Consider the following 27717-nt stretch of genomic DNA (forward strand, 5'->3'; position numbering starts at 1 on the left):
GACGAGGTCAAACGGTCACAAACTCCTGCAAGACCGTTTCAGGCTGGACATAAGGAAGAATTTCTTTACTGTCCGAGCCCCCAAGGTCTGGAGCAGTCTGCCAGCGGAGGTGGTCCAAGCACCTACATTGAACACCTTCAAGAGTAAACTGGATGCTTATCTTGCTGGGATCCTATGACCCCAGCTGACTTGCTGCCCTTTGGGCAGGGGGCTGGACTTGATGATCTCCCAAGGTCCCTTCCAGCCCTGATGTCTATGAAATCTATGAAATCTCAGCTAGCAGTGCCCAATTCAGGATCCTGATCTCAGAAGGGGAAGCAAAGCTGAGGGCACCTGCTGATCATGGTGGGTGCTGGCAACATACATCACCCTCCAAGCTCATATTTCACTCATTTTGGTTTGGCCATACTTCCCCACTGCAGCCTCTGCCCTATTACTTGGAGATCAATCCTGGACTAATCATTAGTTTGCCATCTGCAAAAGGCTCCTGGGGAAGAAAGTTGCCAACGTGTACCAACTAAATACCCTCCAATCTAATGCAATCACAAACTCAGGATGAAAAGTGTCAGGCAAGTGACTGAAGTTTGGTGATGACAGCTTTGTTCCAGACATACGTTTTAGACTTTGATACTGTGTCAGTGTTTAGTCAGAATGAACTAGGAGCAAGCTGCATTAGTCACTGAACAAATTTTTACATACATTTAGGTTGGCTTTGATTTATGGGGCCAAAGACTCAGTAAAAGCCTTCCTGAATTTAAAACAGATTCTGCTGTGGAAACCCACTAGCACAGCTGAGTAACCTCATGCAAAAGAGGTTTCATGATACATGATGAAAGATCAAACTGAGGTTGGTACTCTAAAAAAAGAAAAGCTGAAGAAAACGAGCTGCAGTTTGGCACTGAGCTTCCTGTAGAAGTCTAACTGTCCGACATGTAACAAGTAACAAACAGCTATCAGTAGGAATGTAAAGTATGTTTGACAGATAACAGGACTCTGTTCTCCGTGGGAAATTCTATGAAGGACTGACACGTACCTCACTGCTCTACCTAGTGGGATCTCATGGAATAAGAAGTTAAGAATGAAGGTTAAATAATTAAAATGCATGGGCTTTAAGGACAAAATGTACCAGCAAACCACATCTGTCATGTGAAATAACATTTATATCCCGCAGTTCATCATGATGAACTGATTTAAAATCATCCAGAACTTTTAAAATCCAAGACCTCTGTTTAAGAGTCATTTTAATCTTCTCATGTGAATGCCACTCATCTTCTGAAGGCAAAATAAATTTGTATTGCTCAGTCTAAATACCAAACTATGCAGGATTTACAACCAAATAGAACCTCTAGACTGTATAAGGCACATTTTTGCTCCCTTAAGAGGGTATTCCAAGCCTGTTTGAGTAATTAATTTTGCTTAAATTTCCATTGATCTTGAATTTGAGCATGCTGGAAAGTGGGAAATGCTTATTAACTAGATCATTAGATTTTGCTCATGAGGTATTGGGTATATTTGCATATTTAAATTGCACTGTATTCTCCTTAAAGCAGAGACCTCATCCTGGACATTTTCCAGGCCCTATAGCTGCCAATGGCACCATGTGTGCAGAAACTCAGACATCCAAAAATCAGCAGAGCAGATGCTGATCAAAGCCAGCCCCATCCGTACAGAGAAGAGGAGCACAGCTGCAAAGCCAGTACTTTCAATTACAGAAAAGCAAAGCAATGCCTCTTACGTGGTGTCCTCCCACCGCTGCAGACACTGGCTGTGGAAGCTGTGGTTACACAAGGTGGTCAGAATCCCGTTGACAGACTCATCCATTCTCTCCAGGCACACTGTGCACTTTGGGAGCTCGGTCAGATCCATTACAGGAAGGCTGGCTCCCTGCACAAGAAAAAGGGACACAAGCGAATTGTACAGCTAAAACTGCACTCTGAACACGAAAGCCTAAATGAACTACTATGCATCCTAGTAAAACTATAGGTACCCTATAAATTCCACCAGAGGTAGCAGTGACTACCCTTTGGGGCCATTTTGACACTTAGTCTGGCACCAATTAAAGCACACATCTGGGACAGTGCTATACGCAAGTCAAGAGAACTCATGAGTTCTTCCTAGATCTCCAAGGCCAGCCATGTCAAGGACATGACTCGGACAACACCCACAGGTTTCATTCCCAGCTCTGATACATTCCCTCCGACCACAGACCAGTCATTTAATTGCAGTTTACTTCCTCCACGTTTTAAACAGCATTCATGTCACCCTCTTAGAGGGGTGTTGCAAAGATCAGCTTGAAATACTGAGAATTAAACTAGCTAATAAGTGTGAGAAACACATTTCTCTCGGACTAAACATACATCTTCCTCCCAGCAGGCCAAACATAAAGGATATTTAGCTGCACTAAGCCCTATTCAGATTTCAGCAGAACATAACTGCTCCAGAGAGGGAGACCAGGAGATTGGATGGGTAAGGTCCCAGAACTTCAGAAGGCAGGGCTGCTCCCCCAAATGCAGTGCTGTAGTGACAAGATGCAGCCAGACATGAGGCAGTTAAACATCTGCAGCAAGCTTGCCCTGTCCAGGTCCAGCTAATCCTATTAAACAGCTTGTAATAGAGTCTGGAAAAGAAACTTACATCTTCTGATTTGAAGACTTCAGCCCTCTCCACATACACCAGCTGGCAAACGTCTTCTTCTATGGAGTTGAACTGTCGGCCGTTGCATGCCATATAGAAGCTGTCTGCATCTGCCTAAAGACAGACCAGATGAACAAGACTCATACTGCCTGCAGCTTACATTAACAAGCAAGAAGGAATGAGAATTAGATATCCCCTCTCCCCCGCTCCAAGTGCCCAAACAAGCATACATCATAGGTAAATCTCTTGATGTACGCTAATCACTATTCCATCTTTGCATTGGATTCAGCAATTTTCAACTTAAACTGGCAGAAGAACTGAAGAGCTCTCAGCACTGGACACTTGCAAATGTACTGCTCAAACAGCACTAGCCAATTTCTTCCTTTAATATCAGCTTTGTCCACAGTCAACAATTTTGGCACTAACTGAAAGCAAATGTTGTTTCTTTGCAAAAGCCTGGAAGAAAGACACTACTATCAGACGACCTTATTCAAAAGGGATCAAGATTTGTACAGTATATAGTTTACCTGCAGAAAAAGCTCAAATTCACTCTATGCAGATGTGTACTGAAGCACTTCATACCAGAGCATTACTTGAAAAGAAGCACTGCTGACTGAACACAAAATAACCTTATTTGAGTTATTATGGATGAGCCACAACATCTCCATGTGCTGGCTTATTACAGTCAGCAATCCAACCGTTAGGAGGAAAGTGAGCTGGAAGTCAAGGCAGTCTCATTTCTGTCTTTCAACTCTTGAATGATGAAACAAAGCTGTTCCAGTTTTGCCACACACCTTACTGACACAGTTACACAGATAATAAAATGTAGAGCAACTCGAGCGTGCTTCTGCTGCATGCAGAGATGGCTGGTGAGGGCCTGCTGAAGCAGGGAGTCAGCCAATTTCAAAAGACAAGTGGAAAGTTGTCTAGAATTAGTGGACTGGGCAAAAACTCTGTTGAATTAGTACAAAGATGGCTGGCATCAGACACTGCCCCCAAGTGAGTCTCTATGAAGGGGGTTTACTTTAAATAGGCCTGTGGGATTTATGTTGTGCACAACACAGGAGTGTTAAGCTTGTAACAGCTGAGGAAGAGACCCACAGTATCTGGTCATCTAGTTCACTTCAATCTTACCTCCCACCCCCTTCTCACCAGTTCTGGGAGGGAGCAACATACGCATGAATGGTTCCTGTGACCACAACAGAAGTATAGGCTAGATGGTCCAATAGCTCCCTGCTATCCTCAGTTTCCATAGGAATTAACGCTGTCACAGAGATCAGGCTATTTCTTGGTCTGCCAAGACAGACTGCACAATTCATTCATATCTTAGTGAGCATCTGTATTTGTTTATTGCATTATCTTCCACAGGGTTTTTAATGGGTGAGGTTATTGAAGTCAGGCAAGATTTGTCTAGATCTTAATATTCTGCTGGCTATGATAAAGCAAGTAGTAGGCTAGGACATGCATAACAACATTGCAGCTGTACAAGCTGTAGGTCTATGATGAAGGCTAATGGAGGGCCAGCACTAGTATCACTTACTATTACCTCAGCTGACTTCCTGCCCTTTGGGCAGGGGGCTGGACTCGATCTCCCGAGGTCCCTTCCAGCCCTAATGTCTATGAAATCTATGAAAACCCCCAACATTACATCACAGGATGCCTCTCATACAAAGGCCCATGACATCAGGAAACAGCAAGCCACTAGAACTGGACAGTGCCTGAAATTAGTGTTCATACAGCAGCCCAATTTCCCAAACAGCAGAAACCTGGCACCAAATTTCTGGGCTTTACCTGCGAGCTGAACTTTATCAGTACCATGTACTGGTTTGGAGTGGAATCCCGGATGATTTTCATATGCTCAATGACTTCATAAAAAGGAGCTACAAACTTCATCAGGTCATGACTGGTCATGGTAGCAGGCACTGTGAGAATACAGAGCATTGCACTGCGCCTCACATCTTCTTTCAAAGAAGTCATCTTACTAAGAAGACAATAAAGTAGACTTTTAAAATTGAGGAAGTCAAGACTGACATCTTAAGACCAGCTTACACAGGAGACCATACAGCAATTTAATGCTTCACAATTTAAATGTACCTGTGATTGTAAAGCTCCTTCCCTATTTGTACATATTTAAGGATTAAAAGGTGGTTGTTACAAGTCTGAAGACACCCAAAAGATACTTAGTCATCTTTAAAGAAACAGCTCCCATGTGCAACCAACAGATATTGACCCACAGTACATATTCTGATAGCTGTATTTCTGTAAGAGTACCTGGGGTTTGCAAACCACAAATATTCAAAATATTTCTAGAGAAGTGAGCAATATTGATTACTGATGTAACAGCCCTCGAGTCCTGGGCACATTCAAGAACATCTGAAATTGATGGTTTTCATTCAGCTCCTTAAGGGGGAAGATACGGTTACGCCATCATTGCAACAGAATAATTTGGGAAGTGCAGATCTTTGCATTCATTTTAACATTCCAGGGGAATGTGAACAAGGAGATCTTTGTCTGTGGGGTCCCCTCACACCTGATCTTTCTAGGGCCATCTTCCGACTGGTGTTTTTACTCCCACTGCTTACATACTCTCCGAGACATCCTCACCCACAGCTGAAAGGGCTGGGCCTGTTACTACCATCAAAGCAGCTATGCAAGTCAGACTACACCAGACACTGTCTATGGTGCCAATACCCCAGGCTTCCTGTGCATCATTGCTCCATCAATCCTGGAGCAACAGCCCTAGCGTTCCCGACTCACCCTTCTGGATGAAGGGAGTCTACGGTGCTATTCCCACTAGATCTATAATGAGTCAAATACATTCTTACTTTGTTTTGTACAGGTGCATAATGCCATGAGCTATTTCAACTGATGGGTTCCCACTGAAGAAGGAAATCTGGTCAGGAAGTTGTTTTGATGGCGAGTCTGGAGCAGCCTCACATTCTTTACTCTGACTGTCATGTTTACTTGTGTCATCAATGGATGAAGCTTCTGCAGATTTTCTTCCTTCCATTGCAGCTTTTGTCTCATCTTTTACAAATCAAAAGCGTTCAGATTACTGAACCACACATCAGAAACTTCAACTGCATTTTAAGTGCAATCTTATGTACAAGAGAGGATTTAGTTATTCAAAAAGTCAAATTATGACGTGTAAAGCACAGAATAAGTTATGTGCTTCCAAACAGTGGTCTCCTCACACTGAGTAATCAACTGAGGCATATTTAGGCACCAGTTTGAGAGACCGTTTGGCTGCGTCACGGGTGCTGCAAAACTAGTCAGATAAGTTCTGAAGGGTGCCAGGCTGAGTTTTGCAGTATGCTACTTTGTTACTCAGCAACTACAAGTTATTTTTTTTATTGCACTTAACATGAAAGCAAACAATATAGTCAAGAAAATCCTCGTGCTTAGTTTTTAGTTAGCTTTCTATGCTGTGCAATTTTAAGGGTAGGGTAAAAAAAAAAAAGCATCTCAGTGGCACAACTGAGAGTCTATACACTCTACTGGCATCATTTCTCATGTCCTTAAAGGCAGGATTTGGATTTACCAGCAGGTCAGCAGCTTAGAAAGCCATTTTAAATGAGCAGCAGAGACTCCCTATGCCTGATGAAGGGTGACTGTGCCCAAAAGCTTGCTAAGAACTTTTTCCCAACTACTCAGTACGTCTAATAAAGATGATTATCACATCTACCCAAAGAAACTTGCAAGCAAGTTTAAAATACTTTTAAGAGAATACCCATATATTAGACTAGTAAAAACCTTACAGGCATTACAGACCGATTACTGGAACACCTTTTTCAAGTTTTAGAATGGTTACCTGGATCAAGCTGTATCGTCTCAATGATCATATCCGTCATCTCTCTGCGGCCAATATGCTGGTGAATAATTGCTGCTTTTTCCACCAGCGCCTTTCCTTCTAAACAGGCTGAAGCAGAAGCGAGCGACTTTTCTTTGATTTCCTCATCAGACATTTGAGTGGCTAAAGAGGAAAACAATTAGCTATTTAAACAATGCCACTGGGAGTGAGAAACAAACAACTCCAGTGGAAGGAGGGCAGAGCAGGCTTCCCTAATAACAGCCATTAGGTCTCTACCAGGTCATGACAATAATTCTTTAAGCTGCTTTTATTCCTTCTTCCGCAGAGTAAAACTATCAGCCAGAGGAGGAAAAAAAAAAGTTTGTTTTGCTGCCACACATGTAACCCTTGCGATCTGGCACACAATGGTTTGAGCACGGTAGCCAGCCATGTTAAGCTGACATCTGTTAGTCAGAGAAAGATCTACTCTTTCATAGACCAAAAAAGACATATTAGATGGAGCACAAGAACATTGGAACTGCCATTTCCTGGGTCAGACCCTAGATCCATCTTGCCCGTCTCCCATGCCACACGGTGGCAGCAATGGACGCTAGACGGCAGTGATGAACTGGATCTGAACAGGGATTTTTTCCCCCCCTACTACTTTTCCCACTTGCAGCCTCCAGCATTTCATGTCTGGGAAGCTTTGATTCAGGGCCCATGCCCCTCGTTCCCCAAGCTAAACAGCAACAACAGATGCCGCTTTCCTCCAAGAGCACGTCCCATCCCTTCATGAATCTAGCCAAACTCTCAGCTTCCGCCACCTCTGCCAGCAAGAGTCCCACCCGTTAATAACCCACTGAGCAAAAAACAACATCCTCGCGTTCCTTCCAAGCTGGCTGCCTGCTCACTTCCTGTTGTGACTCCTCGTTCTCATCTAGACGGTCAATGCTACGCCCCGACAGCCTTCCCCTTCGCCATCAGGCACTTTACAAACCCCCATCGCATTCTGCGTGAATCCGGCATCTGAAGAGGTCAGTGCTAAATGAACGCAGCAGAGGTCTTCGTGTGGGGCAGGCAGAACGCGCATGCAGAGAGACAAAACTGGGAAGCTGATATCTCACACGCATGAAACACATCCCCCCTCAAGGGAATGGGCCCAGCCTTGCCCGTCCCACCCGTTTTGGCAGAGGTGGGCACAGGACAGGGGACCCACTACAGTTGCAGAGATGGGGCAGCTGCTCCCACCAGCTTCTCCGCAGATCAGCTCCGGTTTTGTGGGGGGCGAGTGCTGAGAGAGCTTACGGGGCTCCCACCCAGGGGCACGCGGTGAGCTTGCCTTGACACAGGGGGCTGGACTCGATGATCTTCGGAGGTCCCTTCCAGCCCTGTCTAGTGTTTATGAAATGAGACTGGGAGCGCAGAGGCAGCAACCACGGACGCCCAGAAACCGCCTAGAGCCGCCCCGCCACAGCAGAGCCCAGCACGGGGGAGACCCCCCCGCCAGCCCCTGAGCGGGCAATGCGCCCCTCGGCCCCAAGGGAGGAGGCCGCGACCCAGCCCCGCACGCACCGGCCGCGCTGTAGGCGAAGGCGGCGGGCGGCGCCGAGTGCTCGGCCAGCTCCAGCCGGATCACCACCAGCGGCACGCTCATAGGGCCCCGGAACGCCGGGCCCCAGCGGCACCGGCCGAGGCACAGTGGCGGCGGCGGCTATTATGAACCGCTTCCGCCTCGGAGACCTCTGACCCCTGACCCCGGGAGGTCGCGCAGGCGCGGGGCGTGGGTGGGCGGGAAACCGTACCTGGTCACGTGAGCCGCCGGCGGCGGCGGCGTGCTCTCGCGCGAGTCGCCGGCAGGGGCAAAGGTCACGCGGTTGCCTCGGTGACGGGTAGGCCGCGGCATGGGCTTCCGCTGGCTGTTGCAGGCCTGGGTGCCGCGCCGGGCCGCCCGGCTCTGCCGAGCCGTGGTCTTCGACATGGGCGGCGTGCTGCTGCCCTCCCCCTACGCGCGGGCCCGAGGTGAGTGCCCGGCCCCTATCCTGAGAGTAACCTGCCACCGTCATCCCACCCCTCCTGGGGCGGCCGGTCTCCAGCAGGGTTGAGATGCGCTCCTGGGAGGAGACGGGCTAGACGGGGACGGGTTTGGGGCGTAAACGTGACCTCTTCGTCGCGCCGTCGTGTCCCGCGCAGACTGGGAGGTGTGGAACCGCGTCCCCCCCGGCACGGTGCAGCGCGCTCTGATCTGCGGCGGGGACGACCGGCCCTGGATGAAGTACGTGAGGGGGGAGCTGACGGCAGCGGAGTTCGTGCAAGCGTTCGCACAGCAGTGCTTCGAGATCGTAAGCCTGCTGCCCTGCTTCCCGGCTCTTAACACCTCTCTCAGGCCTCCGTAAACCCTAGAGAAGCCGTAGCACTCAGGAAAGAGCCCTGCTGTGCCCTCCTCTCTGCTCCACGGGCTCCTAAACGTGCTTCCGCAGGAGGTGGCATGGACCCACCTGCCGATCCAGGCTTCACACTGCTACTTTCATCTGCTTCTGCCTCCCTGGCTTCGGCGCTCGCGTTTTCCCACCCCTCGTGTCAGGAGAGGGCCGGCGGAGGAACAGTGCCTGCCTCTGCCAGAGGGTCGGTGCGGAGAGAGGAGAGAGAGGCCGCTGTCGCGGATGCGGCGGGATCCCCAGCAGAGGATTTCTATTCTCGGCAGAGCGCGTTGGGCTGTAGCTGGAGCTCAAAGCGATGTCACGCTCCTCTTCTCGGCCAGGCAGCTGAGTGTAAAATAATGGTTGCCACTCTGACGGCTGACGTGTAACCGGGTGGGTTCATCCGATGCCATGGCAAGGGCCTGCGTGATAAATAAAGGAGTTGCGAGTTGTTTCCCTTCCTAGTGTCATCCCTGAACTCCAGCACCTTCCCCCTGTAGAACTAGTCAACGCAGAAGCTCTAGGGCACCTTGTTACGAACAGTGTAGCCGGTGAGCTAGGCTGACGGCCTCCGTTACAGGGAGAGGCAAGGGTCAGCCGGTCCATTTCTCCGGGTGATGCATAAAGTTTTATTTTCTCTCTAAAGAGGCTGATGAGCATTTGGTGGGGGGGGTGTTTCTTGCTCCTCAGACAAACTCCCCTGTTCCGGTGGACTCCTTTCTCTCTGACCTCACCAGCAAAGAGATGTCAGAACAGCTCCCCGTGATGACTGAAGCAATACGGTGTATCCGGGCAGAAGGCCTTAAGACAGCCGTTCTAAGCAACAACTTCTACCTGCACAGTGGGGCGAGCTTCTTGCCCCTTGACCGAAAGCAGTTTGATGTGGTAAGCCCAAATGTGCTCAGATATCTGTCCAGTGTATGAAAAGCACCCGTCGCAATACTCAAGAGGCAGGTCCCAAGCTAACAACAGTGGTAACAGCAATACCTCGTGCACTAGTGCGACATGTTGGGTATGTCCTTTAAGGCACAGCTCTTGTAGCAGACCCACCGAGTGGGTTTTAGTGAGTAGCGGGCACCTGTGTTTTTAGTGGGTCATCGCAAAGTGCCAGCATACTGTGCAGACACACTTCTGCCTATCTGTCATGCTGGGGTACTGTGCAAGAGGCTCAGGAGATGAAAAATTCTATAATTAGCACTTTTACCCTTCTGAAGCACTCTCTACCTCAGTAGATCTGAAAGCACGTTGCAAATGGTATACAGGGTGTGCCTGGTGTGGTGTCCCACAGCTGGCCAGCTGGCATCTTCCCAGGGGAGAGAAAAGGCCGTTGTGGCTACAGGCACCAGAGCAAGCCTCTGCCCTTAGTGCAAGAGCTGAATGGGCTGTGGGGAGTCAGCACGCTGGACTTTTGCATGTGGGTTTTTTTCCCCATTGGAGGTTGCTGCTGTGTGTCCCTGAATCTTAAGATGTGGTCTAGGCAGGTAGGATGCCTGGCCCTGGCGTGGACTCATGAAGAGGTATAGATCAATCCTAGGTGAATGTGCTCTCCTTTGCGGGGTAAGCTAATGCAGGCACTGTGCTGGGCTGTGGGCGGCATTGTGAGGTCTGAGCTATTGGATGCTCCTGAATTACAGCTATTGTGTATGAAGTAAGTGACCTTTCCTCCACCATGCGCTGGCTGGTAGAACATTTGCTCCTCAAATACTCTAGGCAGGAGAGCCTTCCTTGTCGTTGACTCTCAGTCAACCACTTGGCTTCACAATCATTTTAGCTGTCTTGTGGCTTGTCTTTTTTAGACATAAATCAATAATCAGGTTTTTGCTGGCTTGTCATTTTAAATCTGTCTGAACTTTCAGCACATTCCAGGCTTGGCAGGGACCTTTGCACTCACTGTTTCCTACGTTTGTTTTAACCACAAGTTATACCTTGTTCACACATGTTTACTCGGGGCAGTCATGAGTGCTTTACAGTTAGATGAACAATTTGACTTACTCTAGATGTGGCCCTATTCTTTCAGTTCTATTCCTAATACATTAAGAGGAAAGTTTAGGTACTTTCAGTTCAGCCCCTTCTGAATGACATAACCTTGAACACGGTCCTCTTTTGCTATATATGCCATCAGACCGCTAAAAGTTTGCTCATGATTTGGCCTTGTTTTATAGCCTTAATGAGGCAGGGGGGAAAAAAGCATGTGTGGAAAAAAGTCACCTTGTTAACACAGGGATTATTTTCTGTTCAGTTTTCATAGTGAAACTGGCCTCTTAAAATACCATATTCTAATGCTGTATTCTGTTTCTATCATGCCTTTTCTTCCACACAGTTTCAGAGCACAGAAATAACTCCATATCCTGTACACAGAACATACCCTGTAATGAAATGTCATCACCTGTGGAATGCGGTTGCTGTATAACAGCTTCCGGCAACATGACAATACTAATATATAGGACAGGAAGTGAAGGAGAACGTATGCCTTAGCTCTCTTTCTGCAGTGCCTATCAATGTAGTCTCTAAGCAATAAGCTAATATTGCATCCAATTCTAAGCAGAGTGGGAATTGATGGAGACAAATGTTTTCTAGATTAGAAGGGGGTCAGAAACCCTGGGCTTAAGGTCTCTACCACTGGGATGGCTGATAAGTGTCACAGTCAGGACTGTACTTTGCATCTCCTCTGACAGCAGTATGTGAGCTGCTGGTTTAGCGCTGACTCTGGGGGAAAGAGGACCATCCACCATATCTTCTCACAGCCGTATTCCTTGATGGCTCTCCAGCAAGAACTGGCTGGTGCTGCTCAACCTGTGCTGTCTGGCACCATCCCAGCTGAGGCAAGAGGCAGCAAAACACTCAGCTGCCTGGGTCAGCTCCTTCCCACCCTGTAAGGATGACAGTGACCGCAGCCCTGCCAGCACTCTGCCCCTTGTTCACTGTGCTACACAGGAGTCTCAGACTTACCCATGCCCTCTGTTCGTACGACTCCCCTGATGTTCATGAACAGGAATTGCGGTGCCTTTTTGTGGAACTGCCTCCAACATGGTTGTTGTTGTAGATAATCGAGTCCTGTCGGGAAGGGATATGCAAGCCTGACCCTCGTATCTACATGTTGTGCTTGGAGCGCTTGGGTGTCCAGCCAAATGAGTCCATCTTCCTGGATGATATTGGCCAGAACTTGAAAGCGGCAGCCCAGCTCGGCATGAGCACGTTGAAGGTACAGAGCAGCACTGGCACAGCCACCTGGGGGTTTGACCTGAATGGGCTGCATATGGTTACCCAAGCCTAGCCAGACTTGCCGTATTTCATATGCTGCCCATGCCCATAGTCTTGTTTGACAAGTGAGCGCTGTTGCTGAAGGGCTGAACAAGGGGTCTCTGTCAGGGTCTGAGTTTTCAGGCTCTGTTCCCAGCTCTGCCTCCAACTCTCTGCACAGCCTTGGGCATGTCAGTTATCTTCTCTGTGTCTCAGCTTCTCGCCTGGGAAAGAAGAACAAAATTTGCCCAACAGAGGCTTGGGAGACTGACCTCACTTTGGAAGCAAGCTGCGTGGGGGCTGACTGGCTTATAGGGTGAAAGAGGGTTTTGCTGAGGAGAAGGGAGGTGGAGACAGGATGGGACCCCTGGAAGGACTGAGTTCTGCTTCCCTCTGGCCCTCTCTGGGGGCATTCACACACGTCCCAGCCTGTATTTGCAGTGCAAAGCCTTTTTGTCTTCCAGGGGAAGGGCTTACAGGGCTCCAGATAAGACGCATGGAAAGAACAGGTGCTCAAAGGAGACTAAAGTAGCCTTAGTTTTGCCTTCAGCGCGTGGTCATCCCAAATGACCCATCTGAACCAAACAGTCGGAAGTTTTTTACCCATTTACAACCTAACCCTCCCTCTTGCCCCAATATCAGGTTGATGATCCAGAAGTGGCTGTCAAAGAGTTAGAAAACTTCCTGGGTTTCCCTTTGAGGGGGGCTGTTCCATTCACTCGCTCTGTGAGGCCAACCATGGAAATCCCACAAGTGCCTCTGCAGAAGTACCTGGAAAATGTCCTAGGCAGCCACACAACAGGTATCGCAACTCTCCTGCCCTACAGCCTTAAAGATTCGTTGTCTCTTTCCTGCACAAGACTAATGAGTGTGTAACAATCCTAACACTGTTGACTACTGGGATGTAACAAAACACTCTCATGACTTGGGCACCTTCTCATGCTCTTTTCAAAAGGTTGGTCTGTTTGAAGTATTCTTGGTAATGCTTTCTGAGAGCTCATGTATGATTCTGCCTCATTCTAATTCCAGACGTTGAAATTAACTACATTCTAGTTGCCAGCACTGCGATTAGCTGGAGTGCTGAGGGGTGTGCAGCCTGCCCAGAAACCTCTGGGTACAAGGCTTCTAAATGGCATTTATTGGAGTGGGGTTTTCTTTGCTCAACCCTTGTTAATGGCTAAGAACCAGTGATTGATGCTGCTGGCGGGCGCTCACTGCTTGGCCAGGGGATTCCAGTCGCTGCCATGGCCATGCAGCTCTGGGACTGCCTTTTGGGACCAGAATGAAAGTGCCTCGTCATCTAGAAAGCCTTAGGTTAAGGCAGGTTTTCAAGCAACGGTGCCAGATCCACTGTCATTTAAATACTGTCATTTAAATATGACCACTTGCTTTAGCTATGCTGCTAACCACAATGTGGATTATTACGAGAGAATTCAGCGTCTATCATTTCCCTTTTATGATTCAGGCAGGTTGTTTATCTGGCTACTTCACTCTGCTGCAGCATTGTAAACAGACCGGGAAACTTTGCTGTTGTTTCCAGCCCATTTCATTTTTATGTCTTCAAGCCCTGGCTGGATTGTGAGAGATGTGGAAGGTGAACGTTGCAGGGATATGCTTTAAAAAAATGCCTCTTTCATTACAATGTCAAAACAAATCACAACAATGTTTCCTTTGGCACTGGGCTTTAAGAACCTCAAATGCTGAGTCTCTGCTCACAGACAGTCTCTCTTTGATAGTTGGTTTTGAGAACCAGTTCATACAAAAAGCCCAAATACTTGTATTTTCCCCACTGCCCATTATCCCTGGCACCTGAACCAAACCAGATAATTTTAAAAGCTCAAGATTAGTTTGGATTTTAAAACCCCCCCAGTTTTTAAAACCTTCAGGAAGTCCCTGTGCCTTGTAGCTGTTCCAAAACCAGTGCCTATTCTGCTTCTTTCATCTGCCCCTTATTTCCAGACTCTCACTACAGTTTAATGTAAGGACAGGGGATGCATTATAAAATACGCTTTATTATTGACTTAGATGCTGTAACCTCACGGGTCAGAGGCGTTGCTGGCCAAACAAAGACACCACTGTTACCTAAATGAGAGTCCAATACGTTTCTGCTCTGTTCCAAAAAGTGACTCAGAAAAACCACAGATCAAATGTGCTTGGTTTTCACATAAAAACATGAGTTTTCTCATCGAACAGAGCCATGATGGAGTCTTCTGGCTCCAGGTATCAGAGAGACATAGGTAGCCATGTTAGTCTGACATCAGGCAGAAGGCTGGGTAGATGTGCACCTTATAGACCAACTAGATTGTATACATATAAATTAGTTCCTGTATCATCTGTCACCACCAGGGTTTTGCAGTGGGGTATTAGTTGGCAGGCCTGTCTATGAATTTCTCTTGCAAAGTAGGAATAAGATGCGACAAAACCCCTGCTTTTTGTCTTTAAAGCCAGCAGCGCTGGTTGAGAACTCACAGGGAGCTAAGTCAGGAGGGGCTGTTTTTACCCTCTGCCTTTTCACACTGACTGCACTTTAAGCGGGTGAAGAACTCGTGCTGACAGCACTCACGGCAGCTTACTGAATTGGAGTAATCGGGGCTGCTAGTTAATCACTGGAGCGCAAGTGGAAGATGGGAGGGAAGCCAGGCCGCTAATGAAAGGCTCAAAGTTCACCAGCAGCTGCAGACCTCCGCCAGGGAGCTGCCCTGGGCTGCTGCTGGGGCTGCGTCTCCCTTTGCCCCATTGGCAATAGCCAGAGAGGTCCCTGTGGCACAGGGCACAGGCTTGGGGCCTAGGGGAGGCACAGCCATGCAGGGGGACCAAGCAGGAAAGGCTCTGCACAACACAGAGCAGTCCCAGGCTCCCAGACACCCTGCTTGGACTTCAGCAGGACTCCAGACGGCCCTCTGGCTACCCGTGTAAGTCAGTGCCCTGCAGGTCTGGGCAGAGCGTACAGCCCCTCACTGCAGTAACCCAGGCACAGAGATACAGACCCAAGAGGCAGCAGCAAGCTCTGCCGGGGACACAGCCCCCAACCTGTTAGCTTTGCTAAGTCTGACAGCATGCCTCCCCTCTCCAGACTGCAGCCGGAGCATCCTGGCCTCGGGTGGCACTGGGCAAAAAGCACCCTGTGTGTTCCTGGCTCTCAGGGGGCCTTTGGTTCAAGTCAGCGATGCTCAGCCTCTCGGCTCTCGCCATTTTAGGCTCCTGTTCTTTGCTTTCCACGAGACCTCTGCTTTGAAACTTGCAGGTTCTCTGCTCGTCCGGCAGTTTAGCCATGGCCAGTCGAACCCAACGTACTATGTGGAGTACGGGGACCACCGCTTAGTGCTGAGAAAGAAGCCCCCGGGCAAGCTGCTCCCATCTGCGCACGCTGTGGAGAGGGAGTACAGGTGAGAAGACAGGGTGTACGCATCTGCATGGGGCTCCCTCTGGACTCTGAGCCCTTCTGCACTGACCGCTGCTTGTCCCGGCAGGGTGCTGAGGGCGCTGGCGGAGGCCGGCGTGCCTGTCCCTCGAGTGCTGGCCCTCTGTGAAGATTCCAGGTGAGTGTTTTCTCCCCGGCTTGGCCGTGGGTGGGACAGCAGCTGCTGTGGGGTCCTGGGTTACGACGGGGTGCAGGAGACAGCAGCTCGTGGCCCTGGCAGGGAGGCCACGATCCCAGTCAGGTAGAGGGATGTGTGCCGACAGCAGCTGTTGGGACTTGGGCGCTGCTGTGGAAGCAGAGGGACATCAGGTTTGCCCACAGAGGTTGTGTATGACAGTGGAGACAGAACAGCTGCTCTTCCTGCCTCGGTGAGGGATGTGGCTTCGGAACAGGATGGAGGCAAGGTTTTACCTATAGAGGGGGTCTGGGAGGCACCCCAGAGCCTCTGATCTCGCTCTCCTGCCCTGATGCCACCTCAGAGCATTGAGAGTCCCAAAGGACAGTCACTAAAAGGCCTCTGCTTCCCCTGTCCGCCAGCATCATCGGCACGCCATTCTACCTGATGGAATACTGCGCCGGCCACGTCTACAAGGACCCCTCCCTCCCCGGGCTGGAGCCCAGCCAGCGCAGAGCCATCTACACTGCCATGAACCAAGTCCTTGCTCAGATCCACAGCGTGGACCTCAAAGCAGCTGGACTGGAGGATTATGGGAAGCACGGTGAGAAGGAAACCCGTGGGCATTGGGGTGCTGGCATGGCCTTCCGTTGTGTCAGGGACCTGGGCCAAATCTTCTGGACAGCACGGGCAGGGGAGCTGCAGAGGAGGTGGGACTGGTCCTCAGGCCCATCCCAGCTGCTGGGGATGCTCCAGGGGTCTGTGATCTCTGCAGAGTCTTCCAAGTATCCTACCGGTGCTTGGGCCTTGCCGTCCACAACAGGGCTCTTTGATCTCTCAGCTCAGGGGCTGAGGGTTCTTGCCAAGTTGGGAGCCAGGACCTGGAGCTGGTCTTTTGTTTCAGGCCCTGGGGATCTGTAACCAGTCAGAATATCACCCCCATCCCTGCCAGAGATTGACCCCATGCCCAGGTTGGGAATGTGGCCCCCCTACCCTCTGCCACAGGAGAGCAACAATACAGAAAGAGCCCTCCCCTCCTGAGGCAGTAACAGAACGTGGCTGCCTCACCATGGAGCACCTGGCCAGAGCCCCTGTGCCACATCCTGCCCTGTCTGGCTGTGGCTTCATCCTGCAGAGTCGCAGGGAGGTGATGGACATCCCTGCTTCCCTGACCCTGCCATAACCTGGGCCACCAGGAGCTTTCCCCAGCTCTGCTAGGGCTGGCCCTAGCCCGTGGCAGCAGTAAAATGCTTGATCATTTGGTTGGAGGTGGGCCAGTTTTACTTCTGGCTCTGGGAGGGTTTCCAGCAGGTCTGTAGCTGTTTCTAACAGCCTCATGCTTTTCATAATCATGCTCAAAGCCTGTGTTCCCTCTGCACCAGGGAACTACGTTCAGCGGCAGGTTCAAACCTGGACCAAGCAGTACCGCGCCACAGAAACCCACACCATCCCAGCCATGGAGAGGCTCATCGAATGGCTCCCCTTGCACCTCCCCCAGGCTCACCAAGTCACTCTCGTGCATGGAGATTTCAGGTACAAGCTGGTAGTGAGCACCCAGGTGTTAGCAGGGCAGGACAGTGTGTGTGTAATGTGGCAGCTCCAAGGCCTGTTGTACATATGGACCTGTGCATGTTCAGCACCTGGGAGCCTGCATCTGCCACGGCTTCCTTGGGCCATCAAGAGGTGTAGTGCTCTGGAGACAGAGACATCTCTGCAACCCAACATTGCAGACCACAAAGAAGTTGCTGTCAGCTCAGAGCCATGAGTGTTCCTCCCCATTAACCCGTCTGGAGGGCAGTGGACTTTAGCCGCTCAAGGCAGGAGCTGGAAGTCGAGACCCCAGGGGTCTTGTCCCCACTTTGCTTTTTGATCCACACACTGGGGTCTCTCTCTGGCTGGTGGCAGCAGCTGAACAGAGACCTGAGGCTGGGGGTTGGCAGCTAGCTCCTGCTCCACTTCCTGTAGTTAGGGATGATGAGGCATCACGTGAATTATTGACGGGTGGAACAGATCGGTGTTTGGATGCAGCCTGGTGTGACCCAGGGCGTGAGCTTGCCCGTGGCCCATGTGACACATGAGGTCACCACCCTTGGGGGCATGACACCAGAAAGCAGGAAGCTCATGGTGCAGTTGGCTTCTGTCATTAGAAGTTACTACGTTGGGCATGGAGCAAAATCCTGACTTGTCTTGTTGCCGGCGTGGGCACTGGTGCCCTCTGCCGGAGCTCCTGTGTGTAATACGGGCAGAAGATGCCACCGCCTTACTGTCCCTTCCTATCCTCCCGTTGCCCCTGCCCGGACAGCTGCCATTCACCTGCCTTGTCAGGACCTGACAGGCGGGGCTGGTGGCTGGTGGGGCAGGGCGGATACGTGTGGCAGACTGATGCTCATCTGTGCTCTGGCTTTACGGCTTCCCATTCAGTTGCTAAACAGAATCAGCCTGAATGGGTTCTTTGCACGCGAGCAGCAGTCCCCAGATCCCAGGAGCTCTTTCAACTCCGTGCTGAGAAGGGAACTGCGCAAAGCCCAACAAACAGTGATGTAGGCACCCAAATCATTAACAGACAGCACCTCTTCTGCCCGTCACTTGCCGAGGGTGGAGGGGTGATTGGGAACAGCCCCCAACTGCACAGAGCTCCTGGACACCTGTTTATGGGGAATGCAGCTCTCCCTAGTGAGTGGGGCTTTTTTTCCTGCAACAACTTTTCTCTGGCTCCTTGTCTTTCCGGTCCAGGCTGGATAACCTGATCTTTCACCCAGAGAGGCCACAAGTCCTTGCTGTCCTTGACTGGGAGCTTTCCACCTTGGGAGACCCCATCTCAGATGTGGCCTATAGCTGCATGGCTCACTATTTGCCATCTAGCTTCAGCCTGCTCAAAGGTACAGTGCTGGGCACAGATCACATCTCTTGCCCTCTTCAAACACAGACCTGGGAAGCAGGAATAGGCTGGTGTCCACAGCACGTGGCTGGAAATGGGGGAAAGGACTCTTCCTTCTCATCCTCCGCTCTCTCTCTCTGCTCCAAGTCCCCGGAGAGACCCGTCCAGCCCCTTCTGAACATGCTGTTAGCAGCATAGGCATAAGCCGACTCCCCAGAGCTGGTCTGGGCCTGGGGTATATAGTTTTCTATCCTCCCAAGGGAGGAAAATGCCCCAAATTTTGGGATTCTAGAGCGGAAGCTCAGCCTTACAGCTCCACTCTGTGGCTGAGTCACGGTGCCACCCTATTCCTCTTTCAGGTCTGGGCAACTGCGATTTGACACACTTGGGAATCCCCACGGCGGAGGAGTACTTTCGTACGTACTGCGGTCACATGGGCATCCCGCCCATAGAGGACTGGAACTTCTACATGGCCTTCTCCTTCTTCAGAGTGGCTGCCATCCTGCAGGGCGTCTACAAGCGCTCGCTCACTGGTGAGGCCTCTGGGCTCCGGCATCAGCACAGTAGCTTGTGCAGCAGGGTTTTGCCACGAGAGGGCACCAGGCTGAACTTTGAGCAGCTCTGGCATCTGGAGACAAAGGCAGGAGGCTTGAGAGGCAAACTCAGGTCCAGAGCAGGAGTGAAGAGCTGGATTCTAGTCCCTCCTTTCCACCATATCCCTCTGGGAGCCTTGCTGCTGAGAGTCATGTGGGGATAGATTTTCGCTCAGGCTGAGCCTGGCCCGGCACCTGGAATACAAACCAGATGCTGACTGCTCTGCATGGACCCCTGTCATGGGAGCAGGGGTTTGCCCTCCTGGCCTTGGCCAGACTTTCCCCAGTTGGAGGGGAGACCACACTCGAACTGGGGGGACTCAGTTTAGGCAGCAAGGTTGGCCCGTAGGCGAGATGGGGAGGCAGGGACATTATCCCTCCCAGCAGTATGTCCCATGGGGTAACCCCCAGCAGTAGGGAGCTGCCCTTGCAAAGGGTGTGATTTGTCAGTGGAGCAGGAACTGTGCACATTGCTAAACCTCAAGGGTTTTTGTTGTCCCAGGTTGTTCCCTGGGCTGCTCGGGCCTTGTTTCTGCAGGGAGCTGGTGGGAGCCTGTCAGGAGGCCCAGAGGGCTGGTGTTTTGTCTGAGGGAAGGCAGTATTCTTGTCTCGTCCCTTTTGGACTCTGTAGGGCTGGTTCTGGTCTGGGCGCTGCTGCCTTGCTCTGCACTGTGGATCTCCAAGCAGAGGATGATGCTTTTGCTTGCTTCACACAGGGCAGGCGAGCTCAGCCACAGCAGAGAGTGGTGGGAAGCAGGCCGAGTCCATGGCCGACCTCGCCTGGGATTTCGCCACGAAGGAAGGGTTCCGGGTGTTTAAAGCCATGCCGGCTATGAAGCCATCGGGGAGACCTTACAGCACCTGGGCCTGGCAGGGGCCATTCCCCAGGAGGAGCTATGTCACTGTGCCCCATTCCTCTTCAGCTCCAGCCCATCTGATTCTCTCTCCTGAGGGCCTTTCTGACAGGGCACAGGATCTTTATCGCAGACTGAGGAGATTCATGGATGCCCACATCTATCCTGCCGAGCAGGCCCTGAGGGACCACCAGGTGTCGCAGACAAGGTGGACCCCACACCCGCTCGTGGAAGAACTGAAGGTCAGTGATGCTCCTGCTTTGAGCAGCGACACCTCAAAGTACAGCTCTCTAGGATGACGTGCTCGCTGCCTGTGTCCGCCCCCCAGCCGTCTCTGAGCCAACGCTGCCCTGTGTCCTTACCAGATCTTGGTTGTGCAGCTAACAGAGGGGGAGCTGGGTTCTCTCCATCAGCTGCACTCTGGTGGCAGGGTCTTTGTTATGACAGAAAGGACCCAGCTTGACCCTGATCCCAGGCCAAGTCCAGGCATGAAGGCTTCTGTGGGCTGGCGGCAGGATGAGCCCCATTTGTGGCCATGCTGCTCTGTGTGATCCTTGTCTCTTGATGAATGGGAAGGGCAGCACTCTGCCCTGAGCTCTGCCCGTGCCCGAAGCACACCCTCCCTTCCTGCCCGGAGGGTGTTCTGAAGGGCCAGGGGGTCCGGAGGGGAACCATGCCTCGTGTCATCCTAATTTATTCTTTCAGGTAAAGGCCAAGTCCGAAGGGCTGTGGAACCTGTTCTTACCCCTGGAGACTGACCCAGAAGTGAGATATGGAGCAGGTCTGACCAACCTGGAGTATGCCCACTTGTGCGAGCTCATGGGGATGTCTCTGCATGCACCTGAGGTACCTGCCTCCAGCAGGGAGTGTCCCCAGCCCTCGGCCCGGCCGAGGAACTCCTGGTTGGTGTCTCCAACAAGGAGTCCTCCCAGCCTCCTGGCTAAGAACATTCATGCTGCTTGGAGGAGCCTGTGCTGGCCAGAACGCGGCTCGGCTCCCTCTTCATCTGTCCGTGCTGCATAAGGAGGGGAAGTGATGCCGGCCTGGGGGCTGCCCGGTGCTCTGGCTGGAAGTTCAGTCTGGTTGGAGCTTGCATCAGTCTCCTGCTGTCCAACTGGCAGAAGCTCCTGGTGCTTGGATGGGGCAGTCCAGGAGTTGCAGGCAGCGGGCTCTGGGGTGGATCTGCAGGCTCCCGTTCCCATACATGTGACCCCAGTGCTGGGCTTTTCCCCTGCAGATATTCAACTGCTCAGCCCCTGACACTGGGAACATGGAGGTGCTGCTGCGATATGGGACAGAGGAGCAGAAGGAGCGCTGGCTGCAGCCTCTGCTGGATGGGGAGATCCGCTCCTGCTTTGCTATGACAGAGCCACAGGTCAGTGCTGCGGCAGGACGGAGGGAAGCCCCTCTGTTCAGGCGGGGGCTGGTCCCACCCTGGCCATCGATGGCTGTCATGGCCTCCTGGCAAGCAGTTTCAATGGTGGCTGCGGGACTGCAAGAGCTTTGTGCCTGCCTTGTCCACATAGGTATGGTCAGGAAAGTTTAATCCAGATTAACTGGAGGTGACCATGGGAAATAGGATAGTTAAACTGAATTACACCCCCTCCAAGAGGACAGCCCCATTCAGAAGCGAAGGGGGGCTTTCATTTGCTGAGGCTCAATTTCCTGCCAAGGCAAATTCGCTTCCTTCCTTTGCTGGGTCTGAGGCTTCCAGCCCTCTGGGCGTCTCTGCAACACAGCTCTGCGAGGGTGGGAAAGGGCTTCCTGCGGCTCGTGGCCTGGAGCAGGATGCCGGTGCATGTCTGAACTCGCCACATTTTTGCTTAGGTTGCTTCGTCTGATGCCACCAACATCGAGTCCTCTATCGTGGAAGAAGGGGGTTTCTACATTCTCAATGGGCACAAGTGGTGGATTTCAGGTTTGCTTCGAGGCCTGTGGTTTCCTCCCCAGGTTGGGGGCTCCCCTGATTGCATGAAGCTGGCCCAGTAGCCGCTGAGGCGCAGGACCCTGCTAGGTTTGCCCTGCACCTTGGTCACCCTATGGCCTCATTGTGGCAGGCCCAGGGTGTGGTCTCTGCACATGCTCTGCTAAACCCAGCTGCAGAGTTACAACAGCCTTGTTTTGCTTCGGGTAAACTCGTGGCTGCTGCAAGCTGCTTGAGGTAGGGAAGCACCAAGAAGCACCCACACTGCAACCCACAGCTTCCTGCTGGTCTGGAGGAGGGAAAGCCTTTGTGGAGAGACCCAACCGAAACAATACAGGGAGCTGCATGTGGCCTGCGGAGCTTTCTCTGCTAGGGAGCAGGGACCACAAGTGGTTGCTGTCCACGAGGGGCTTGGCGTGGCTGGGAGCCAGGTGGTCTCAGGCGGGTTCACAGGAGATGCAGCCAGCATTGGTGAACACCTCTGGCAGTTGGAGCAGAGCAGCCTGGGGCTGAACAGGTCTCGGAGACGACTGTTTCTCAGGGCCTCGGGAGGACTGTTCAGTGTGTGGCTTCTCACCAGCTTCCCCGTACCGGGGAAAGGACTCTTCAGAGCCCTTCTGCTCCTATCTCCTCCCCACTTGCCTGAAACTCCTCAAACACCCAGAACAGTAACCGTGACTTACATTAGCTGTGGCCAGCCTGGCTGGGTCCACGTGCTCAGCTGACCGACCAAGGCAGGATGTGACCCTGGGGCACCCAATTCAGCTCCAGCAGTCCTTCTGTAAAAAGGCTGGAGCTCCCTAGGCTTTATTTGTCTTCTGAAGTTTTCAGCACCTTTTAGGCGGGCTTGTGCTTTCTCTCCCTCTGGCAGGAGCACTGGACCCTCGCTGCCGGCTCTGCGTGTTTATGGGAAAGACGAATCCTGGTGCCCCGCGCCACAAGCAGCAGTCCATGCTCTTGGTTCCCATGGACACCCCAGGCGTCACCGTCACCCGGCCTCTCAGTGTGTATGGCCTGGACGACCCCCCAGGTGAGGCAGCGAGTCCGCGTGCATCCAAGTCCTCCACTCCTGCTCTGCCCGGGCCACCGCAGGCACCTGCAGAAACCCCCGGGGTGTGAGCATCACGCAGTCCCCCTCACAGCGGACAAAGGTGCCTGGCTCTGGTTTTGCCAGGGTACATGCTGTGATGCCTGTGATAGCCACCTTTATCCTGAGCCTCCCTGGGGTTGCAGCCTCACAGTTCCCCTAGGAGCTGGGCCTTATTTGCCCCTGTGATGTTGAGGGGGAAGCTGAAGTGCAGACCAGCAAAGACCCCAGCTCCAGCCTGCAGTCACACCCTCCCTTCTCCCTAGTATGTACAGGACTCCAGGGTCCTCTCTCCAGCTTGGCTGCTGACTCCACGTGGGCAAATCGCGTGACTTCTCTGTGCCTTTGTGTGACAGGACTTGTCTCCCAAGCGTATTGTGCAGGGCAGGAATAGCAGGATAATCCTGCACCCAGCGTATTATCCTGCTACTTCCTTCTAAAGCAAACACAGGGCCCTCGCTTCTGTTACTGAGAGGTGTCAGTGACAGAAGTAGACGGTGTTTTGTTACTAAACCGCTGCTTAGCCCCCACAGAAATCCTACCCACTGTTTGCTCAACTCTTGAGCCCTTAGGTAATGTTTCCTGCCCCTGTCAGGGAGAAACCACAGGAAAAAAAACCCTCAGCATTTGACTCTCTTTGTTTGCAATCTCTGTGTGCAGAAGATCAGGTGAGTGTGGCAGGAGCAGGTAGCAGACCTGGGAGGCCCCTCCCGGACCTTTGCCTTGGGCTTTAATCTTTGTTCAAGCACTAGAAAAACCCAGTTGTTCCCCCTGTTTATGAGCTCACTGGAGAGGGCACCATTACTGGCTGGCTCCCTGCTGCCGGCAATGTCAGGCCTTCAGGGGCTCCTGCCTTAGGCCCAGTGCAAAACCCAGTGAAGCCAGTTGGGAGTTTTCCCTTTGGACTTCAAATAAGCCCCATGAGATGCAAGCCATGACACCCACCCCCCTTCTTACGTGGGGCAGGCAGAGAGGAAGCATGAGGAGGAAATCCCAAGCCTGGTAGCAAGCGACCCCCCAGCTTCTCCTGCTCTGTGCCTGTCCCTGCAGCTGGCCATGGGGAGATCTTATTTGAAAACGTGCGTGTGCCAAAGGAGAATATGCTGCTAGGACCTGGCCAAGGCTTTGAAATTGCCCAGGGGAGACTGGGGCCTGGACGGATCCACCACTGCATGCGGCTGATCGGCTTTGCCGAGAGGGCGCTGGCTCTCATGAAGGAACGCGTGAGTGTCGCTGGCACAGTCCCTCTGCCCATACCTGATCCCTTCTGCAGCAGCGGTGGGAGCGCAGCCTTCCTGCGTCCCAGCGTGGGCAGGTCTGTGCTCTGGCACGTGCGGGGAGTGTTGCAGGGCATCCTCACTTCTCTGTGATCTGCCCTCCTGAGGGGGAACAGCTGCTTGTGCACCCTGACAGAGCCTCCTGCATAGCTTCTTCCCTGTTCCTCGCCAGGGAGTAACCCTTCCCATTCCCCACCACCTCCACATGTTGGTCCGTCCCCAGGTGCTCCCAGACGGAAGCTGCTGTAGCATCGCCACATGCTTCTTATGCTTTAGGCCAGTTAAACCCATCCTGCTGTTGGCACCAGCACCAGGGTGGGTACCTGAGCCCTGCTCTGCGTCTCCATCATGCAGTCCCTCCTCTGCACCAGACGCCTCCACTGCAGGGCTGAGGAGAGACTTAGGGAAGGCTGGAAACTATGCTGCTGCTTGCTGACCAGGGGCATGTGGCTTACATGGTAACCAAAGCCCTGGTACTTGCGTGAAGGCTTCTTTCCCCCGTTCCCAGCCCAGATGTGGCTGGGCTCTAGCGGGGGCTGCACCAGGCCCTGTCAGCAGCCACTCTGCTCTGTCCGGTCTTGCGCAGTGACCAGGGCCCCTCACACTCAGGATGGGCCTTGGTCCCGTGTGCCTATTACAGGTGAAGTCCCGCGTGGCTTTTGGGAAGCCCTTGGCAGAGCAGGGCACGATCCTGGCAGACATTGCCACGTCCCGAGCTGAGATAGAGCAGGCCCGGCTTCTGGTTTTGAAGGCTGCCCTTCTCATGGACACGGTTGGCAACAAGGTGGGTGGCAGTGGCTTTCCTGAAAGAACGGCCTGGTCTGTTGAGGTATCTCATCTCCAGGGAGGAGCTGGCCTGGTGAGTCTTGTGGCCATGGGTTTCCTTGTTGGAGGCCTGAGCAGAACCACAGAGGGGGCTCCCTGCTAACGTGCCCAGGGGTCTGCTCCCTGTACTGCTGCGATGGCAGTGTTGATACAGTGCACCCGTCTAGGCTCAGACAAGGGCTGGGACTAGGATAGCCTGGGGCGGGTGGTCTAGCCAGAGAGGTGGGTGCAGAGAGTCTAGCACTGGGTAGAGGAGGGCTGCCGACCAGGCTGAGGAGAGTAATGGGCTTTCTCCTGGCTGTGCACAGGCAGCTGCTCTGGACATTGCCATGATCAAGCTGGTGGCTCCGGCCATGGCTCTGCGTGTCACCGACCGTGCCATCCAGGTGAGCAAAGGGGCACGTGCTCCTCATTCAGCCCCTCCCCAGCTAAGAGCTCGGCTCTGGTAAAGTAGGCAGGTGGTTGAAGCCGGGTCTGGCTCCTCAGGTCACAGACATGCCCAGTCTCTTCTTCACTGTCTCCCGCCTCTGGGGCCTGAGGAGGCAGTGCCAGACCTTTCCCGCTGGGTCAGGACCAAGACACGTCCAGGCATCCTGCACTACCCCTGGTCTGGGACCTGCAGCCTCCGGGCCAGAACCTTCTGCTGCTGGGAGCCACGTGCCGGCACCCAGACTCCCTGGGCTGACAGCATTTGCCATCCCACTGGCCACCCCTCTCTGACTGCTGTTGCTGTTGGGTCCTGTCAGCCTGGTCCTGACCTCCCACCTTCCTGCTGGTTTCTTGCAGGCCTTCGGAGCAGCTGGCCTCAGCAGCGACTACCCGCTTGCCCAGTTCTTCGCCTGGGCCCGAGCCCTGCGCCTTGCAGACGGGCCCGATGAGGTTCACAGGATGACAGTCGCTAAGCTGGAGCTGCAGGGACCGTGATGGGGTGGACAAGGCATTTCCCCGTGGCAGCCCGGGGCCGCAGGACATGAGGGGCTTGCTGTGATAAGCGTAGGCACGCGTGGCTGTAGCGGTGTAGGCAGAAGGAGCATATTGGGGGTGTCTGCAAGCCGGGCAAGGCTGGCTGGGTGCACTGGGCGCTGCACAGCTCTGCCCTCCTTCCCCACATCCAGGACTAGCAACTGTTCAGCCGTCAGGGCTGGAGAAGCGGTGCCCCTTGTCACACCAGCAGCTGCTCCAGGGGGTCTCCATCCTGCCAGAATCATTGGAAAGACTCTCTTTGCTTCAGGGGGCTTTGGGCCAGTCTTTTGGCACACATTAAACCAGTACAGAAAGCAGCAGGCTTTCTTGGTTGGTGTGGAGCTGGGTCCCTACCCTGATGTGGCTGGGTGCCCTCTCTGCTGTGCTGCCCCTTTCCCAGCAGGACCCATCGGCTGGGGAGCAGGAAGGCATCTGCTCCCACATCTGTAGCACGCTTCCCCTTTGCCCACGAGGATGGCAGCACTTAGTCTACAGTGGGCAGAAGGCAGGGCAGGGTGCTATCAGCTGTTGCTATCAGAGCTTATGTTTCTCTGAACCTTGCCCTGCCTTCACCTTTGTAAGGACCAGGGTGTGCCTGTGCCCTAGCCCTGCTGCAGGGGAGGCATCTTTGCAGGCTCTCCCTGCGTTGCGTGTTCCCAGCCACACACGGTTGTCCCCTGGCTCCAGGTGTTTGCTGTGCTGGACATGTTGAATCCCTGCGTTCTGCAGGCTCGAGCACTCAGAACAAGGATGTCCTGCTCCCTGTCACAGGCATGGGAATGGGGGTGAGCCCCAGCATGGGCTGGGTGTGCCAGGAGGAGATGCACGGGGCCAGTCACACTGGGGGGGTCAGGCAGCTGGGGGTCACTGGCACAATCAGCCTCGGTCCAACAGTGGGAACGCAGCCCGGCTCCCTGACGTCATCCGCTTGGGCCGGCGGCCCCTTGCTGCAGTTGGGCTGTGTCCTGCTCCAGGGCAAGGGCAACGATGGCGCTTGCTGCCTGTGTCAAGTGCCCTGAGATGGGCTGATGAAGCCAGGCTCTGGGGCGCTGGGCATGCCTGTACTGGGGCCAGGGATACAGCTGGACAATGTCTAGGGGCCACCAGTTCATTCCCCTTAGGCAGTTAATCCATTTGTTCCTGGGTACCTGCCAGCCTGTTACACGGCTGCCCTGCATGCTCTGCCCCCAGACGTGCTCCAGCTGCCAAACACCTGGGGGTTGACAGCAGGAGCAGCTCTGAGTGCACCAGGCAGATGCAAACCCACCCTGGCTCCGCTCTGCCGTGCTCTAACCCTCTGAATGGCTTTTCTTTCCCCGTGTTTTGCTCTGCGGCACTGGCCAGTGCCCAGCGAACAACCCAGGGACGCGATTCCAGGCAGCAACCACCCCCAGAGCCCTGTTGGCTTCGGGCTGCACCTGGGATCCTGCTTCCTCTGCAGGTGCCAGCTGTGCAGACGCCGTCCACCACACAAACCAAGCAGGGATCCACGGGGCAAGTCTAGAGCAGACTGCTGCTCCCCCCCTGCCCCCTCTTCGGGGACTTCGGTCTTGTATTCCCTGCTGCCCAGAGACCAGAAGAAACTAAGAGCTGGTGTTTGCCCAGGGGCCCGTGGAGTCTCCCCGGGCAATCCAGGGAGTCCCCAGGGGTGTCTGCAGCCCCCCCCCCCCCAGGGGAGACAAAGGTGCTCCAGGGCTGC

The 27717-nt window shown here is 53.1% G+C and overlaps 2 protein-coding genes across 3 annotated transcripts in view; one reads left to right on the forward strand and one right to left on the reverse strand.

Moving 5' to 3' along the window:
* The window catches only part of BRAP (BRCA1 associated protein), an 18913-nt gene extending 10731 nt beyond the window's left edge, over positions 1–8182 (reverse strand). Inside the window, exons 1-6 of the mRNA XM_019538794.1 lie at positions 7997–8182; positions 6446–6607; positions 5460–5661; positions 4426–4615; positions 2635–2748; positions 1736–1884 (exon numbers count right to left, since the gene is read on the reverse strand). Coding sequence (XP_019394339.1) covers positions 1736–1884; positions 2635–2748; positions 4426–4615; positions 5460–5661; positions 6446–6607; positions 7997–8078 — 899 coding nt within the window. The 5' untranslated portion in view covers positions 8079–8182. The remainder of the gene's footprint in view (positions 1–1735; positions 1885–2634; positions 2749–4425; positions 4616–5459; positions 5662–6445; positions 6608–7996) is intronic.
* Positions 8183–8301: 119 nt separating this feature from the next.
* Positions 8302–26335, forward strand: ACAD10 (acyl-CoA dehydrogenase family member 10). 2 transcript variants are annotated; one of them, XM_019538792.1, is made up of 20 exons: positions 8303–8443; positions 8615–8763; positions 9532–9726; positions 11885–12043; positions 12724–12883; positions 15326–15467; positions 15552–15620; positions 16040–16221; positions 17000–17150; positions 18351–18496; positions 18855–19028; positions 19805–20184; positions 20648–20788; positions 21180–21317; positions 21770–21860; positions 22738–22896; positions 24004–24176; positions 24871–25014; positions 25364–25441; positions 25842–26335. In XM_019538792.1, exons 1-20 carry the CDS (start codon positions 8326–8328, stop codon positions 25977–25979), a joined length of 3087 nt encoding a protein of 1028 aa, XP_019394337.1. In that variant the 5' UTR covers positions 8303–8325; the 3' UTR covers positions 25980–26335. The 2 variants fall into 2 exon arrangements, with proteins under 2 accessions (XP_019394338.1, XP_019394337.1); XM_019538793.1 differs by lacking the exon at positions 22738–22896 and having other exon boundaries at positions 8302–8443.
* The last annotated feature ends 1382 nt before the right edge of the window (positions 26336–27717 follow it).

This window comes from Crocodylus porosus, unplaced genomic scaffold, assembly GCF_001723895.1.
Source record: "Crocodylus porosus isolate Cpor-Errol unplaced genomic scaffold, CroPor_comp1, whole genome shotgun sequence".
NCBI lineage: Eukaryota > Metazoa > Chordata > Crocodylia > Crocodylidae > Crocodylus > Crocodylus porosus.